This window comes from Balearica regulorum, chromosome W (genome assembly GCF_011004875.1).
Source record: "Balearica regulorum gibbericeps isolate bBalReg1 chromosome W, bBalReg1.pri, whole genome shotgun sequence".
Taxonomy (NCBI): domain Eukaryota; kingdom Metazoa; phylum Chordata; class Aves; order Gruiformes; family Gruidae; genus Balearica; species Balearica regulorum.
The window spans coordinates 30104203-30123066 of NC_046219.1; the positions used below are offsets into that span (position 1 = coordinate 30104203).

Sequence of the window (18864 nt, forward strand, 5' to 3'; positions counted from 1 at the left end):
ACTCAAAAAAGAATGTTGTGCCCAAAAATGCAGCTACTACCACAAAACTTCTCTTCACCCTTTTATTCACCCTCAAGCAGTTCTTAAAAACTCAGATTTCCTGAGCTATACAAAGCCAGATCTTAACTTTATTTGAAATATGTCAACAATGGATAAGTCAAAAAGCAGGTGGAGGTATCTGACATAATATTTAAATAATATATATTTAACTTGATAGAGTCACCCTTCAATAGCCATTTGTATTGAATTATAAACTTTGCAGCAGAGGAAGTCTGCATATAGAACTTAGCAGAACAGGACTTCCATATGTCTGCAATATAAACAATTATATTAAGATATTCCAAAATTAAACAAATAGTAAATCCTGCTTATGTATACAAAATTTTAAAATAATACATTAAATTTAACATCAAATGGGAAAATTACAGCCAAACCAATAAGTTGTAAATATAGTCTTCAAATATCAATTTTCATGAAGTTGTTTCATCTTCCTTCGATTAACTGATTTAAGTCAGAAAAGAAACTCTTCTCCTATTCCGCTAACATACATTTCTTCACTGCAGTTATTATACATCAGCTAACTTTGATCTTCCACCATTAATTTCTGTACCGGCACACCCCTTATCTCTCCAAGTTCTACTCAAACATCATAATTCTCCCTTCTTCATTCCATAGTTTGTGACACCTACCAAAAAGCCCTTCAATCAGGGCAGCATCTAGTCTAATAGAGCTCTCACTGGACAGAAGCTTCTCTTACCAGAATAATACACTGGTAGACAAAGATCACTAGAGTCATAATCTGCTACGGACTAGCGCTCCATTGTAAGTGCTAAGTATCTTCTGTACAAGAGATAAAAAACAGTTGTGCACACATAAGCCACACAAGGCAAGCCAAGTTAAATGGTTTGGGCAGGCAGCATGGACAGGGCAAGAAGCATGATAACCAGATGTTTTGGCTGAAGCAATTTTAACCCTGTTTGACTGTTTAACCTGTGTTACAGCCTAGTTTAAACACCATTGTCTACACAATACTCTCAAACGAACAAAAGCCCTACAAAGACAAGTTAACTGCTCTTTTCTATAGAATAACTAGTCAGTATGTGTTCAAGAATGAATTTAATGCAAAGCTTGAAAAGGGTACCTAATAACCATATTTGGAGCTTTTAAATACTATCTTACTCTGAGGTATATGTCTATTACTGTAAAAATTTATGTATAACATTCTAAAATCTAGGGTCCAAGAATAAAGGCTAACTGTATTTTCTAAGCAAGCTACAGAAAAACAGGAAGAAATAGCATGTGGCTTGTGTTCAAGTGTTATTGTTTATCATAACACTTCATGCAAGTAATGCAAAAAAGTCTATTACTCAGGACTGTTTACATCTGAATAAATACAGTAAATTAGCAAATACAGTATTTAAAATGATCTACAAAAATGTGTTTTACCAAGTATTCATTGTTTGTATCAAGTCTTAAAGCAGAAAGCTGTCAGGGCAATACCAAAGTGTATGAAATAAAAGAAAAAAAATTCAATGGAAACATTTTAAGAAATATCCTCAGAAAACAAATTCATATTAACAGTTAACTGAAACTAAAACAAAGGCTAAAGCCATTAGGTGGTCTTATCAGCAAACACTTTCAATCAAAAGGCCATAAACAACTATGCTTTACATATTAATTGATTTATTTTATACCATGAGGTGAAAGCAACACATTTCCTTTTAGTAAAGTATACACAAATAGCCTCACTCAGAATACACTTTTAATGCACATAAAAAAAGTATTCATCTTACAAACAGTTTTGCAATCCAAATATACAATAGCTTGGAAAACAATATTTTAGAAAACAAAAGCCAATGTAAAAAGACCACTTAAACCAACTAAAATTATAAAGGTTTCTGTATGGCTCTGTATTTACAGTTTTCTTACTGCATCATCAATATCAGAAATCTGTTCCTTCAGCTGGTTCCACTGTTCTGGATTTAAAGAAATACCTGAAATGCATTAAAAATAAATACTTTGGACAAAAAGAAAATTGTAGTGCAGGATCTTGCATAATTACTGTCAAGGCTGGTTTCATAGACAAAGTCTATATCATGACTATTAACGCTTAAGCTACCTCAAGTGTAACAACTATCTCAGTTGCAAAGTTAAACTACTCATTTGGGAATGCTTCAGTTTAACTTTAGACCTTAGCTTATCTCTGGACAAGTTTAATTTATGAAGAAAATGAGTGCAGAATAACAAATTCATTCACAAGTGTTAGGCTAAACACAGGAAATATAGGTCTGAAATACAGCTCCGGCCTTGATAGAAGGCAGCACAAAAAAGTGTAGGAAATCAATCATATTCCTGTTGGCTCCTAAAAGCCATACCTCGGTGGACTGAACTTCTATGCACTTTTAAAGTACCATAATTCTGGGGTTTTTTTTCCTCCCGTTTCTTAAAGTACAGTGAATAACATTGTACAAGTAACATTTTGGAGAGACTCTATTCTGCTCCCTAGCACTCAAACACCAACATGGAAGTTATTTTTTCACTTCAAGTTCACTATAGCTTCTAGTGACATTCAATCAATGATTATTCAGCACCCCACAACCCATCTACTCAGTTCTAAATTTGTACTTCAAGTTCAAGTCCAGGCACATGTTTCCTTTGTGCTTTAGTCTCCTCATTCTTCCCCTAAAATCTCCATGCCAACTCTATGCAAGTACAGACTCACAGGCCTACCTCTCATACTCTCTCCAGCAAGGCTCTTCTACTATTTACCCCCACTCTCCCCCCCTCAGTGATCAGGCTCCCTTCATTGTTTTCTCCCTGTAGGTGGAGTAGGACCTGAAAACAGGTGAAATTTTGAATTCCATTTTTGGGGCTCATCACCTTTTTTCCCCCCCCTCCCTTCTACCATCACTGTCTTATCAAAGCACTATTTATCAGAGCAGTGAGCAGTCTGCACAGAGCTATTCTAAGCAGTTTTCCACCAGTCTTTAGAGGGCAGATTTCTTTTGAAAACAGTTAGGCCAGGTGTGCTAACCATTATTAGGGGACCAAATGTCATCATCAAGATTCCCCTGAACAACATATCAGCTAAACTGCATACAATTCAGACATGTTGGAAACAATCTGATAACAATTCTAAACTGTTGGATTTTTTTTTCTTTTCTATATTTTATTACACAATTTCAACTGTTCATACTGTTTTTAGGATAGCTGGATAAGGGGCTCATAAGTGCAAAGGAACATTAGACTCACATACTGTATCAGATTATTATTAATTTTATCCTAATAAAATTCAGATCCTTTTGCCACATTGATAAACATTTCTATCTACATAATGTTATTTTTGTCACTCTGTATACCCATCAAGTTTCACTGTAGTTTACCACTCAAACTGCATATACTTTTGATTTCTACCTCAAAACACAGCAGTTTAAAGCCCTTAGAAGTTGGAGTAATCTTTTTTGTTAAGTAGCAGCAACACATCCAAACCAAGAAATTTTCCTGTACAGTATCAGTACACCTGTTCATACAAACTTATTCTTAGTGGTTATTTAAGAGCTGTTGAAAACATTTCTCAAGCTTTCCAAACATCTATTTGCTCCTGGACACTTCATACTTACCTCTTTCCTTGGCACAATATGAAAAATGATTAAAAGTAAGCTTTTTTTTTTTTTTTTAAAACAGAAGCAATGTGACATTAAGGAAAACACTATTACTGCAACTATCCTTGCATCCCCATCTTGCAAGTGGCAAAGTTCTGAAAATTCTGAAAAAGTTCAGTGAAGGCATGCCATAAAAAGTAGGTATGGGAATAGCAATTAAAGGTACAGTAGCTTATTCTGTGTTGCACAGTACCAAAACTTGAACACTTGAGGTATTTTCACCTGAACTAAAATCTTGAAATATTTTTTTACAAAATTAGTCACATTAAATATTTTAATCTTAAATTTGATAGAAATTTAAGATCATTGTTTTAAAGAAATTAACATCTCATTACAAATGAATAAGTTAAATCTTTTCAGTGACTTTTGAAATAAGAAATCCAATTGTAATAAGAGCAAGAAATGGAGTTAAGTTAATCAATGGGATAATGTATGGCTATGTATGTAACTCTCATATCAAATTTGCTTGTATTTGATGCCTTGTTTTCCCTAAATAAATCATGGGGGATCCAGACTCAGGCCAATAAAAAAAAAAAATCACTTTGTTTTTGTTTATAATCTACAGATAAAACTAATAATTTGTTAAAAGATAAATTATAAAAAAGTAAAAATATTACTCTAAAAATACCATTTAGTAACAAAGTATAAAAATCTGATGATACACAAAGTTCTCCAGCAAGCTGCAGATAATGTTTTAATACAAAATAACATGAAGCAGAATACCTTTTCTGCCAGGCTTCATTTCACCTTCTTGATCCATCCAATATTCTCTAATATCAATTAAAACTTTCCCTTTAAAGTCACGAACACTGACATACCTCATTTTGCCAATCTGTCAAAACACATATAAGGATATCTTTTAGATATTTTACATATTACAGCATTCCCTTTTCCCAGCAGCATCAGACTTGGACACATTACATTGCAGTTTATTTTAGATACCAGAGAAACAACTAGATCAAGAGCTTAATCCAGAGTAGTCAGTAGGCAAATAAGTAATAACAATATAAATAAATGATTTAAAACCACTTGAGCATTCAATGCTCAATGCAAAAGTGGCTCTCCTAGACTAAAAATACCTATATTCTTAACAAGCTTACATCTTACAAAACCCACTAATTTACTGTTTTCGGAAATAAAATTTTGCCTCTATTATAACCATCTTTGTTAGTAGCAGTTGTAAACAAACAGGGAAGAGGGAGTTCTACTCCCAAATATAAATTTTAGTCCATTCCATATGTACAGAAATCAAATTAGATATTCACGAGAAGCACAATTTCTAGAGTGGTTTTTTGGGTTTTTTTTTTTGTTTTTTTTTTTTAAACACAGTAAATACAGATGAAAACTAAAGCAAGCCACCAACTGTCCCATGCCTGCTCCCAAGTCCTCATGGCACTTCATTGGAATTGTGGTTAAAAGACTATCGCACTGTACCAGATGTTCCAAAAACCCATCCAAATCCTTTAAGTTTACCAGCATGCAGTACAGTATGAAATGCCTTTGGAATTTCATAATTTCACACCACAGTGGCTTAACTGAATTATGAGGGCTGCCTTTTTTTTTTTTTCTTCTTGTCCTAAGAAAAAAAAGGCAGGGGAGGAAGGGAAGAGAGACAACAGGCACACTGACAACTACACATTACAATACATTTTTCCAAATTTGATAAAAAAACCTATTCATTCACATAAACTCAAAGTATAATGTGAACTTGAGAATCAGAAATAAGATAAGAACACAGTCAAATACAATTCACATAAGAAATTCTTAGTACTCCATATGTACCTTCTGGATATACTTTATGAAGAAAGAACACATTCTAAAGTAAGCAAATTTAAAAATAGAATATTCCTTCCTGATAAAACATTAGTTTTAGTTTTGAACTTCCTTAATTTATGCATCTTGCACTTTGACATAATTTAATGGGAGGTCAAGCACATCTTACTAGCATTAAGTCCGACCAGAAAGCATGAACAACACTCCAATCACCTAAAATCATTCACAAATATTTAAGTCATAAAAGCTGTTATTTCACAAAATATATATAAACAAGTATGTTTTATGTTTGCTTAAAGTAATTTGCCTTCTTATGCAGATCATGCTAAGTTAACTCTAAAATTTATTTTAAATCAAATGTGACATCTTTAGATACCATAAGCCTGAAGCAGTTGTTTTCCTACTTCAAAGCATCCTTTAAAATGAACAAGTTTATAAGACAGTATTTTGTGATTGATTTAATAAATCACTTTCACAGTACTACAAATTTAACATTCAAAAATAAGGTATGATGTCACGGTAGTTGAGTTCTTTCAGACCGAACTTCGTACCATGCCCAAGTCTGTCAGCACTGCTGGCAAAGGATATCTGAAATAGCCTACATGAACAACATTTCTTGGTTTTACTCTATAATGCTTCGGTGACTTTTAAGGTCATCTCTAAAACCAGCTTCAAGTAGTAGTATTCCATAAGATCTTTTTTTTTTCCAGGTCTATCAAAGAATATTAATGCATTGACAAGTAATTCCAGATTTGCTCTAAAAAATAAAATCTGATATAATATAGCAGATTATAGCTGCAAATAGAGTAAATGGGTTTAGGATTTGACTATTAAAGATAAGACTACATGTCTTAATTCAACTACAGTAAGGCAAGGGGCAATAATGCAAAGTACACATCATTTACTCAGTAAATCTACCTTAAATGTAAGTAGTTCCATATGAAAATGCGGAAATTAAGTTGGGTTTTACACCACTGTCTAGATTTCAACTGAATGCTCACATTAAATTTTGAATGTTAGGTTGAACTCTATGGAAAACAGCTGCCACTGCTAAAAACTTTAAATAGGCTTCTAAAGTACAGTTTAAAAACCTCAATCAAAATCTAGATTGATTTAAGTAAATTGATGTTTCCTTGAAGTTCAGTTACCTGCAATTCTGGCCTTGAGTAATTTCTGAACAATTCTTTGTTCACACAGCAACTGATAGTCCTAGAATAATTTCACTAATCTAAGACACCTTTGTATCTCTAATTACATTAATGTTCCAAGGGCTGTATTGATTTAAAGCAAGGTAGTTACTGCAATTCAACCTTCATAGACAAGTTCATATGCTTTTTATTAAATATCACAGCTCCTTAGATATACTATTCTATTGAATTAAATAAATCAGAAGACATTAAAAACACTATTTCCGGGTTTCTGTTTCTTATAATAAAATGCACTGAACTGTGTCTAGGTTTCTTTCACAGCTATACAACTAACTTCCTGTATGAGTTTCAGCAACCACCTTCTTCAACATTTTTCCTCCTATTTCCAATTTGCCTTGATTAAACTGTATACATGCTGTGGAAGTAGAAACAGCACAAAAAGCATCCTTCTTTCTTAGCTGATAACTATGTATAGCATTAGAAGCAGCACGATAAGCTAATATAAACTCCTAGAATAGAGTCCTGTAAACAGCTGAGATCTGCAACACAGCAAATTGGTTTAGCACATTAATTCTGAAACTTATGTGGTCACCAATGCATTTCACAATCAATCACCTTCCAGAGCATCACAAACTTAAATATTTATCTCCTTTCAGGAGCATATGATAGGTACAGACATTACATTGGAAAATTAAAGAACTTATTTATCACAAGTCAAAAAGCAAATTCAACCCAAACTTAAAAATAAAATTAAAAGGTAAAAAATTATTAAAAAATAAAAAGTGGGGAACACACAACAGGCAAACTACTTTTGAAGTAACAATTTCTGTGAAATGCCTGATCACGTCATGTGGTTCCACTCTGGATAGTCATTAATACTGTATCCTGACAGCATTAACAAACCTTATCCAAATCAGGCATAGGTAGATGACAGGATTTGTCAAACTAACCAAAGCACATGATGCAGAACTCACATTAGCTCAAAGCCACAGACAGGAATCTAATGTATCAACACTAAACCCTTCCACATTAACATGAATAATGCTTGTCCTTAGGGCCTCTAGTAATACATCACACACGGGAGTAAAATAAATTTCTACACCCAAACCCTTTAACAAATTCCAAGGTATACTAAGCTACCTATAAAACCTAAAAAGGCCAAGACATGTAAATAAAATACACTTAGTCTCTTATACTGAATTAATTCCCTTCTACTTACAATTATATTATTCTTCATAATTAGTTTCAAGAATACCATTACGCCAACATTAGTTTCAAACAAAAATAATAAAACGTAGATCTTTAGGAAAATGCTGAATCTTCCAAATACAGCAGTCACAATGAGCTCAATATTAAGGGAAGCTGTATACTTTAAGAACATAGTCCGAAGGTGTAGAACAGCACACTGCTAAGTTTGACATAATTTGCCACCACTCCCGCACACAATATGGACACCACAGAATTTCTGACTACACTATGAATACAGCCTGATTTCCATCAATTGAAGCCACACTTGTAAGTTATACTGCAAAGTCACGTGCACACAGATCATTTTACTACCATGGGGAAGCAGAAAGGAGTTTCTAGTATTACTAGTAGTCCTAGAACAAACAAAACCATACCTAAAAATTAACACACAACTACATCTTCTTGCATGCTCTCCTGTGTAGGGGGGAGAGGGGAAATATCCTCAGACATACAGAGCTATTTCTACACTGAAACAGTTGCTTCTTAGTTAATGCACTGCCCTGGTTTTGACTAGGATAACTAATTTTCTTCCTAGTAGCTGGTATAGTGCTGTTTTTTGAATTTGGGATGAGAATGGAGTTGAGAACACACTGATATTTTGGTTGTTGCTAAGCAATATTTACCGAGTCAAGGATTTTTCAGCTTCTCATACTGCCCTGCCAGCAAAGAGGTTGGCGGTACACAAGAAGCTGAGAGAGGACGCAGTCAGGACAGCTGACCCAAACTGGCCAAAGGGATATTCCATACCATATGACATCAAGCTCAGTATATAAACTTGGGGGAAGCTGGCCAGGGGTGCAATCGTTACTCAGGGATGGGCTGGGCATTGGTCAACAAGTGGTGAGCAATTGCACTGTGCATCGCTTGTTTTGTATGTTCTTTTATCATTATTTTAACTTCTTTTGCTGTCCTATTAAACTGTCTTTATCTCAACCCACAAGTTTTACCCCCGGATTCTCCTCTTCATCCTACTGGGGGTGGGGGGGGAGAGGAGTGAGCAAGTAGCTGCATGGTGCTTAGTTGCTGGCTGGGGTTAAATCACGACAGTCCTTTTGGTGCCCAACACGGGGCATGGAGGGTTGAGATAATGACAGATCTGACCAGGGCATATTAAAACAACGTTGTTATAAGCATTCATTAGTTTAATAGTTGCTGGTCACAGTGTTGTTTTATTCATTCTCATGGCTATGTTATGTAAATCCTTACTTGCAGTATACATTCCCTGCAGTGCTGTTTATCACCTCTGGGAGCTGGATCAGGATTATCCTTTTGCTGTACTGTGTAACATTGCTATATGATAACATTACTGGTCATGAGACTAATCTGGTACTTGTACTCGGCATTGCTGTTGTTTCCGTACTTTAGAGCCATCTCATGGAAACTATTAATAATTACACTCTTTACCTTTTCTCCTTGGAGAACCAATCTATGGGGAAGACAGAGGGGATACTTTCCCCCACTCCTTCACTTTCCCCTTCTCCTTCAGGCCAGTTTGAACAACTCTTGAGAATTTTGAATATCCTTGGGATGTTCAAGCCAGCATGCTTCTATTGCTAGGTCTCCTGAATGTGGTTCAGGTCTTGTTTAGGATTAAACAACTATTTAAAAATACCACCCAGAGATCCTGAGGCTGGTTAGTTATGAGCGGCAGGGTGTGTGGGATAGCATGGGCAAGTACCTAGAACAATGGGCACCTCCAGTATTTTGGCACTTTACCTCTGAACAAATGCAGAATCCTAATATACATGAAGAGGAAAGTGAGAATTGATATGTTAAAAATAACTGCCCTGTATTATAGTATCAGTTAAGCAGGTCTCCCTAGAAAAGATTCCCCCCCCCCCATTATTTTGCACCAGCTACAGCCCAAACCCATTTATTTTGCCTTATTTTGCGTTGGGATCATCTTATTAGGCACCTCTCCCAAACCCTTTCACAAACTTAAGAATTAAAGTCTCTAAGAATTTAAGTTCCTTTCCTATCTCCTGCCCCTTTCAAGCCAGCTATTCACAGACATTTAATAAGTCTTGATCCACACCCCTAAAACAGGTAATTCTCAGCTATGTATATTCTTGTACAGCTTTCAGCACACATTGCTACTGCCTTGGCTAACCCTAGGAACTGCAATACCCTGAATTCACAAATACTTCTTGCTACTGAAAACATACATTCATCCGATCTTAAAAATAAGGATGTCAAAAATTACAATATTTTTGTATGTTCAGCGAGAAAAACTCGCATCATAAAGGAACAAGCAAAACTTATTCCAAAACACTGTCTTCTAAGACAGAAGCAAAGTTGCCCTTGACCTAGTTAAATAGGAATGAAGAGTCCATACATTGGTTTCCAAGAAAATTTTTTTCAAAAGCCCCGATTAAAAAACATTTCCATGCAGACTGTCCTGATCTAATATTTACAGTATACTCATGGTAAGTGCTGTATTTACAGAAAAAATTACTACCCAGGGAGTTATCACAAGCAAAGACATGAGGGTTAGAATTAATTGCCACAACTCAGATTGTTTCAGCAGAATAAAACCTGACAATGCTTTTTCTGAGCATCTCATCTGCATGCTAGCATTGTGATCCCCTTTGGCCAAGGCTTCAGGAGACCAAGCACTATACTATCAAGATATTCAGATCACATCATAAAATTTATACTGAATATGATGTAAATTGTTACCTTAACCAGACTCTTAAGAGAATCATCAATTTTACCTGAAACATGTTCTCATCTCTGTTACTGCTTTGCTTAGAAGAAGCTGGACCTTTTGAACTTTCACCAGTCTTTATTTTCTTTACAGGCTTTTCTGGAGCTGTTTGCTTTTTCCGCTTTGCCTTGGAGCAAGAATAAAAAAAAAAAAAGAAGAAAATTTACATTAGAGGTCACAAACTACTACTACACAATACACATTATCACCTTCTGTGAAGGCAGAAATTCAATACTGTACATTAAGACTGGAATTATAAAAAAAAAAATCTTCAAGTGAGCCTAATTATGTTCCCAGGGAAGTTTACCATAATCACAGAATAGAAGGGACCTCTAGAGATCATCTAGTCCAACCCCCCTGCTAGAGCAGGGTCACCTAGAACAGGTTGCACAGGATTGCATCCAGGTGGGTTTTGAATATTTCCAGAGAAGGAGACTCCACAACCTCTCTGGGCAGCCTGTCCCAGGGCTCGGTCACCCTCAGAGTAAACAAGTTTGTCCTCATATTCAGATGGAACTTCCCGAGTTCCAGTTTGTGCCCACTGCTCCTTGTCCTGTCACTGGGCAACACTGAGTCTGGCCCCATCCTCCAGACATCCACCCTTTAGATGTTTATAAGCATTAATAAGATCCCCTCTCAGTCTTCTCTTCTCCAGGCTAACCAGCCCCAGCTCTCTCAGCCTTTCCTCCTAAGAGAGATGCTCCAGTCCCCTAATCATCCTTGTAGCCCTCCGCTGGACTCTCTCCAGTAGTTCCCTGTCTGTCTTGAACTGGGGAGCCCAGAACTGGACACAATATTCCAGATGGGGCCTCACCAGGGCAGAGTAGAGAGGATAACCTCCCTCAACCTGCTGGCCACACTCTTAATACACCCCAGGATTCCATTGGCCTTCTTGGCCACAAGGGCATATTGCTGGCTCATGGATAACTTCTTGTCCACCAGGACTCCTAGGTCCTTCTCTGCAGCACTGTTTCCCAGCAGGTCAACCCCTAACCTGTGCTAGTGCATGGGGTTGTTCTTCCCTAGGTGCAGGACCCTACACTTGCCCTTGTTGAATTTCATATGGTTCCTCTTCGCCCAATTCTCTAACCTGTCCAGATCTTGCTGAATGGCAGCACAGCCTTCTGGTGTATCAGCCACTCCTCCCAGCTTAGGATCATCAGCAAACTTGCTGAGGGTACACTCTGTTCCCTTGTCCAGGTCATTGATGAATATGTTGAATAGGACCGGACCAAGAACTGACCCTTGGGGCACACCACTAGATACAGGCCTCCAACTAGACTCTGCACCGATTATCACAACCCTCTGGGCTCTGCCATTCAGCCAGTTCTCTACCCACCTCACTGTCCACTCATCCAACCCACACTTCCTAAGCTTGCCTATGAGGATGTTATGAGAGACAGTGTCAAAAGCCTTGCTGAAGTCAAGGTAGACAACATCCACTGCTCTCCCTTCATCCACCCAGCCAGTCATGACATCATAGAAGGCTATCAGATTGGTCAGGCATGATTTCCTCTTGGTGAATCCATGTTGGCCACTCCCAATAACCTTCTTCTCCACATGCTTTGAGATGACATCCAGAATGAGCTGTTCCATCACCTCTCCAGGGATGGAGGTGAGGCTGACTAGCCTGTAGTTCCCTGGGTCCTCCTTCTTGCCCTTTTAGAAGACCAGAGTGATGTTGGCTTTCCTCCACTCCTCAGGCACCTCTCCTGCTCTCCATGACCTTTCAAAGATGATTGAGAGCAGCCTAGCAATAACATCTGCCAGCTCCCTGAGCATTCGTGGGTGCATCCCATCAGGGCCCATGGATTTGTGGATGTCAAGTTTGCTTAGATATTCACTTACCCTTATCCTCCTCGACCAAGGGAAGGTCTTCCTTTCTCCAGACTTTCTTTCCTACCTCCAGGGTCTGGGTTTCCTGAGGGCTGGCCTTAGCAGTAAAGACCGAAGCAAAGGCAGCATTCAGTAACTCTGCCTTCTCTGTGTCCTCCCTCACCAAGGCACTCACCTCATTCAGCAGTGGACCCACATTTTCCCTAGTCTTCCTTTTGCTGCTGATGTACTTGAAGAAACCATTCTTGTTGTCCTTGACATCCCTTGCCAGATTTAATTCCATGTGGGCCTTAGCCTTCCTCATCGCATCCCTACATTCTCTGACTACATCCCTATATTCCTCCAAGTGGCCAGTCCTTTTTTCCACATTCAGTAAGCTTCCTTCTTCCCTTTTGAGTTTTTCCAGCAGCTCCTTGCTCATCCATGCAGATGTCCTGCCTCCTTTGCTTGATTTCCTACTCTTCGGGATGCACCAATCTTGAGCTTGGAGGAAGTGTGCTTGAATATTGACCAGCTCTCTTGGACACCCCCCCTACCTTCCAGAGCCCTAACCCATGGGATTCTCCCAAGCAGGTCTCTGAAGAGGCCAAAGTTAGCTCTCCTGAAGTCCAGGGTTTTAATCCCACTTACTGCCCTGTTCCTTCCACACAGGATCCTCAACTCCACCATCTCATGGTCACTGCAGCCGAGGCTGCCCCCAACCTTCACATCCTCAACCAGTCCTTCTTTGTTTGTTAGTACAAGGTCCAGCAGCACCCCTCTCCTCGTGGGCTCCTCCACCACCTGTTTCAGAAAGTTATCATTGATGTTCTGCAAGAACCTCCTGGACTGTGAGTGCCTGGCTGCGTTGCCTTTCCAGCAAATATCAGGACAGTTGAAGTCCCCCATGAGGACCAGGGCCTGTGATCATGAGGCTACTTCCAGCTGTCTGTAGAAGGCCTCATCCACTTCCTCTTCCTGATCTGGTGGCCTGTAGTAAACACCCACAACAGTGTCACCCATATTAGCCTGCCCCTTAATCCTTACCCATAAGCTCTCGACTCATTCTTCATCCACCCCTAGGCGGAGCTCGATACATTCCAGTTGCTCTCTCACATAAAGAGCAACTCCACCACCCTGCCTTGCTGGCCTGTCTTTCCTAAAAAGTACGCAGCCATCCATGACAGCAGTCCAGTCACGCGAGCTATCCCACCATGTCTCCGTAATTGCAATGAGATCACGGCCCTGCAACCACACACAGACCTCTAGCTCTTCCTGTTTATTCCCCATGCTGCGTGTGTTGGTGTACGGGCATTTCAGAAACATAATCAAGTATGGAGGTTTCCCTGGAGGGGTGCAAGAGGGTCCACCATAGCCATACACGCCCTCGAGGTGGTTGGCTTTCTGGTTCTCATCTTGGGAGGCAGCTAAGGAACACGTGTCGCTGCTTTGGTTATCCTGGCTTATTCCCCAGTTGGATGCGATGGCATGAACATTGTCACTTTGGACCCCACTCCCTGAGTCCTTCAGTTTAAAGCTCGCCTCACCAAGTTGGCCAGCCTGCTGCAAAAGATCCCCTTGCCTCTTCTAGACAGGTGGATCCCATCCCTCTCTAACAGGTTGCAGTCATCAAAGAATGTCCCATTGTCATAAAAGCCAAAACCCTCGCAATGGCACCAGCCACGTAGCCAGGAGTTGATATGCATTATATGTCTATTTCATGCTGCCCCCTTTCCTCCCACTGGTAGAATGGAGAAAAAGATAACTTGGGCACCAATGTTTTTCACTTGCACCCCCAGGGTTTTACAGTCTTCCTTGATTTTGCCCAGGTTCCGGATTGCAGTATCATTCATGCCCACACAAAAGAGTGGCAGTGGATAGTAGCTTGTGTTCTTCACAAGTTGTGGCACCTTCTTGGCAATGTCTCGGATGTTGGCTCTCCCAGAAGGCAGCATACCTCTCGTGACTCCCTGCAGGTCAGCAGATGGGCGACTCGGTGCCCCTTAACAAAGAGTCACCCACTACAAGTACTCGACGTTTCCTTTTACGGTATCCACTACGTGCTGCTGGTACAATTTCTCCTTGCACATCTTGCTCACGGGTGTCTATAGCTGTTAAAGCTTCATATCTGTTTTTGGTTGTGAAGCTGAAGGGTAGAGACTGAAGCAGAGTCCTGCTTTTGTGAGTCACCAGGGTCCAAGGTGCCTCATTCTCAGGGGTGCCCACTACAGGAACCTGGTTATGAAACCATCTATCTTCGTCTCAGCCCCTCTAATACCGCACAGCCTTTTAACTGTTTCCTGCAACTCAGCCACCTGACACAACAAATCATCAACCTGTGCACACCTTGTGCAGGTACTTACCTTTTCACCAGGAGAACGGACTGGGCACTCACTGCAACCTACTGCCTGTACTCAAGTCTCCTTCCTTACCACTTCCATCTGGGTGGATGCATCAGACATCTCAGGGGAGATGTTCTCTGTAGGAACACTGGCTTTAGCTCTGAGGCAAGTGCCCACCATTTTAGCAGAGACCTAGAGCACTTCCCCGGGCTGCGGACCTACAAGCAGGTTGCAGGACCCTCCCTGTGCCCCCTCCTGTGCCATGCCCTGACGCGCCACTGTTTGCTTGCCCTTGTCGTAGCGCTCTGGATCACTAGCGCTTCCTAGGGCCATTTATATCTCCCACGGTTGCTCCTGGCAATGCCCAAGCTATGTCAGCCTCACTTGCAAGAGCTGCCAGCTCCCGATGAGTCTCTCCACTCTTCCTCCTGTTTCCCTGGCCCCGGGAACCCCCTGTCCGCCTCAATCTAGCACTCGGCCACAGAATTTACCATTGCCACCACTGCATTCCTCACCAAGTGAGTTTGGCTTTAAAGAGAATTGAATCAGATCAAAATACATTTCAAAAGCCTACTCTTTCTGCACAGTAATATTGTCCATTCGGTAGTTTGAATTAAAATTTTTTAGTCTGATGGAAGTTTCACCTTCCTTTCCACTGAGTGCAATGAAAAATGCAGGACAGCTAACAACTCTTCTAAAAAAGAAAAAAATAATAGATGAGATAATGAAGAAAGGATGTGGAAATCAAATCCAAGAGAGGAGACGACTTTTTTTTTTTAAAAAAATCAGAGTCCAATATCTGTCCATAGCATGATAAATTAAACATGTTTTTAAAACATTCAGACAATATCACCTGTAAATCAGGTTACTTTGCTAGCAGATGCTACTAAGTTACTATATAACCATTAGTAGAAATTGTAATCATGCCTGTCCCAAAGAAAGAGTAATACAAAGATACCAAAAATTAGTCTCACCTGCTAGAATCATATTGTAGATAACCTCTTTTAAAGATGGTTTCAACAAATTTTCTCTTATATTAAGATTTGACAAAACACCTAATTTTCTAAGTGCAACCAAGTCACATTTGAACCAATTCAGTAAAGCAGACTGAGTCTCTTTGCATACTGCACTGAAAGATCTGATGTCTGCATTACCACCTAGCATTTTTAAAAAAGATAAATTCGTTGTTATATTCATTTTTTGTTCATAATGACTGGTACATCTATGCAAACATATAAATTAAATATGAAAAAATAAATGAGAACACTAAATGTATAAATTTAAACAGTTAACATTAAAATTATCAACTCAAAGACATTCAGGTTGGCTCAGCTTTTAAGTGAGAAACTAACAGATGGTATTACAGTAAGTGTAAGAATCTGAAACAGAGAACAAGAACATGCAAACAACATAAGCAAGCAGCACACGGATGACAGGGAAGTGGAGGTTTTTGTTTTGGACTTGCAAGTAAACCAGATACCAAAATGAAGGGGGGCAGGGGGCACGTCCTCAAAATTAGTCCAAATTCTTGCCACCAGGGGCAGCTTATACAGAAGCCTTCTATCACTTGCCACAAAGCAGCAAAGAATTCCAGGAAGCTTGTGGCTAGATATATCATACAGAAAATCCTGAAGAAAGCAAAATGCAACTTAAGAAAAAAAGTTTACTGCAAAGCAAAAAGTATCCACTCAAACCCTAATCTTGGGGGGTTTGGTTTGTTGGTTATTGTTGGTTGGGGGGGTGTGTGTGTGTGTGTTTTAAGTATCTGATAAATCATATGGAATGACATGCATTTTGTGACATAATGCTCACCTAATTCCTTAACTCCTGAAATATAAGAGTTAATACAGTAGTTATAAACTGCACATAACGTTCACCTTTTTGTCAACTTCACTATCTGAATCACTGGCGGACGAGCTTGAAGACACAAGTTCCTTTGACTTAGGCATTCTAGGAAGAGAAAAATAACGTGAGAACACCATACAACGAATACGTCCCATTATGGCTAGAAAGTCATCTTCAAACCTGTTTGTAAAGGCTCATCTTATTCAAAACCCTCCTGAAGACTTTCCTGCCTTTTCATGTAAGCTTTAATACACGTTGTAGATGTGATCTCTTCCCCTTTTTTGCCACAACTGCCTTAAATGTAGTTTTATATTCTGAACTGTTTACAAAGGGACAAATTTTCACCAGTTTCATATACCCTGGGTATGGTAGAAACCATAATGTAAAAAATACAATACTGTCATCCAGTTGAATTCTCAATATTACATTCATAAATATAAACTATTAAGGCCCCAGCATTATGTATATTCTTACATGGGCATTTTGCCTAGTTGAATTTGCAAGCAATAGCTGCAAAATCATCATACACGAAGCTGAAGTTCCCATCAATAATACAAAAGTCTGAAAAAACATCTTATAGTGAACTACAGTATTACAATTAATATTTCCGCTGCAGCTTTACTACATCAGTCACTAGAGTCTATTCATTTGCCAGACAAGCGGACATTCAACTTTCCTTGAATGCATGCTGCCAGATGTGCTTCTACATCTCTCTACTATGCAAACATGTGGTTAGATATAGCAGTTGAACATCTTGTCTACTACTAGAATCTCTTTGTAACAAATAAATAGCTCATTTGTTCTTTCAGAATAAAAATAAGCATCACAGGGAGAAACTGTATAAAATAAACTACAGCTAGGAAAGACTAATAAGATTAAAGAAGCATATTTCAGGAAATAAAAAGGAATATCAGTGGTTTTAAAGTGGCAATGAAATAAACCACGTGCAAAGGAAAAAAAACAGACTCTGAATAATGCTAATGGATCAATGTGGTTCTAAAGTAGGGCAAATCCTGTTGTAATAGCATGCACAACGATGTAAGCTGTAGCACTGAAAATGAAACAGGGTACAGGATGCGCACATAAGCCACGCTGCAGGATGGACACAGATAGCTGGAACGGGACAATGCAAAAATAAGCACAGCGATTACATGAAATCGGGAAGCCGAACAAGAAGTCTGATACGCGAGGGGCGGGGGCACCAGCAGAGGATAACCCCGGAGACCGCATCAGGATGAGGGAGTAACAATATGGAGGAAGGTGGGGGCGGAAACTTGAGGAAAAAGAAATGGGGGAAGGTAGGTGCCCCTCGGGAGAAACTGGCAGGCAGAGCGCGAGGAGACACTGAAACACTGGTGAGAACGAGGGAGGACAAGGTAAAGGAAGATGAAAAGAGACAAGTGAGGACGAGCTAGGAACACCAGGTAGGCGGATCCCAACCGCCATTTTCCTCCCCTCTTCCTCTTTTATACATCTAGTGTTGCGCCCTCTCTCTCTCTCTCCCCCCACCAGGGGAAAGGAGCAAGAACCCGATAGGGGGGCGCGGGCAAGGACTCCCAGATCCTCCTGGGGCAGGGTGGCAGCAAGAGAGGGGCAGGTTACTGGCGGCGGAAGACAGAAAAGGCAACACCAAAAAAAAAAAAAAAAAAAAAAAAAAGGTAGGGGGTCGTCAGCGGGCAGGGTCAGATCCCGGTATAAGAGGGACGGAGCAGGGCGGTTCCCCACCGCCATTTTCTCTCTCACTCAAATCCTCTTCTCCCCCCCCCCCCCCAATATGGCAGCGTCTCCTCCTCCCACCCCAGGCCCGCTCAACGGCGAGGCATTCCTCCCGCAGGGCACAGCGGACACTCGAGGAAAAGGGGAAGCCTCACCACACGGTTGCCTAGCGCGCGTCTCCTGCGCCGGCCAGGAGGCGCCTAGCCCCAACAGCCAGGGGTGGGGGGATAAAGAAAATGGCAGCAGCCCTAACTGGGCATAAGAGGGAACCCCAACACTCACGTCCTACGCCGTGCCCAGCTCCTCTACCACTACGAGAGAAACAGAAGTGACGCATCGCGGAATCCCCGCCCTTGCCCTGCACCACGTGGGAGGGGCGGGAGAAGGTGTTTAAAGGGGACGCGTCGCTTTGTTACTCGTTCTCACTTACCCCTCCGGGGCAGCAAGGAAAAAAAAAAAATATATATATATATCCCTCCCATAGGGCTAGTCTCTGCATTTGCCACTTCATGCCAACCGAGGGAGGTCTGTGGGGCTGATGGCAGGGCCCTGCACGCCCCCACAGCTCAGCCTGGAGCCAGGCCCCGTCGGGGCTGCGGCGCCACTGA

At 40.2% G+C, this 18864-nt stretch overlaps 1 protein-coding gene across 2 annotated transcripts; it reads right to left on the reverse strand.

Annotated features, from left to right (window-relative positions):
* Positions 1-1665: 1665 nt before the first annotated feature.
* On the reverse strand, positions 1666-18608 carry LOC104641102 (SUB1 regulator of transcription). 2 transcript variants are annotated; one of them, XM_075738793.1, is made up of 5 exons: positions 18539-18608; positions 16573-16645; positions 10546-10665; positions 4386-4494; positions 1666-1994 (listed from the first exon to the last, which is right to left on the reverse strand). In XM_075738793.1, exons 2-5 carry the CDS (start codon positions 16642-16644, stop codon positions 1915-1917), a joined length of 381 nt encoding a protein of 126 aa, XP_075594908.1. In that variant the 5' UTR covers position 16645; positions 18539-18608; the 3' UTR covers positions 1666-1914. The 2 variants fall into 2 exon arrangements, with proteins under 2 accessions (XP_075594908.1, XP_075594907.1); XM_075738792.1 differs by having other exon boundaries at positions 18412-18545.
* Positions 18609-18864: the final 256 nt, after the last annotated feature.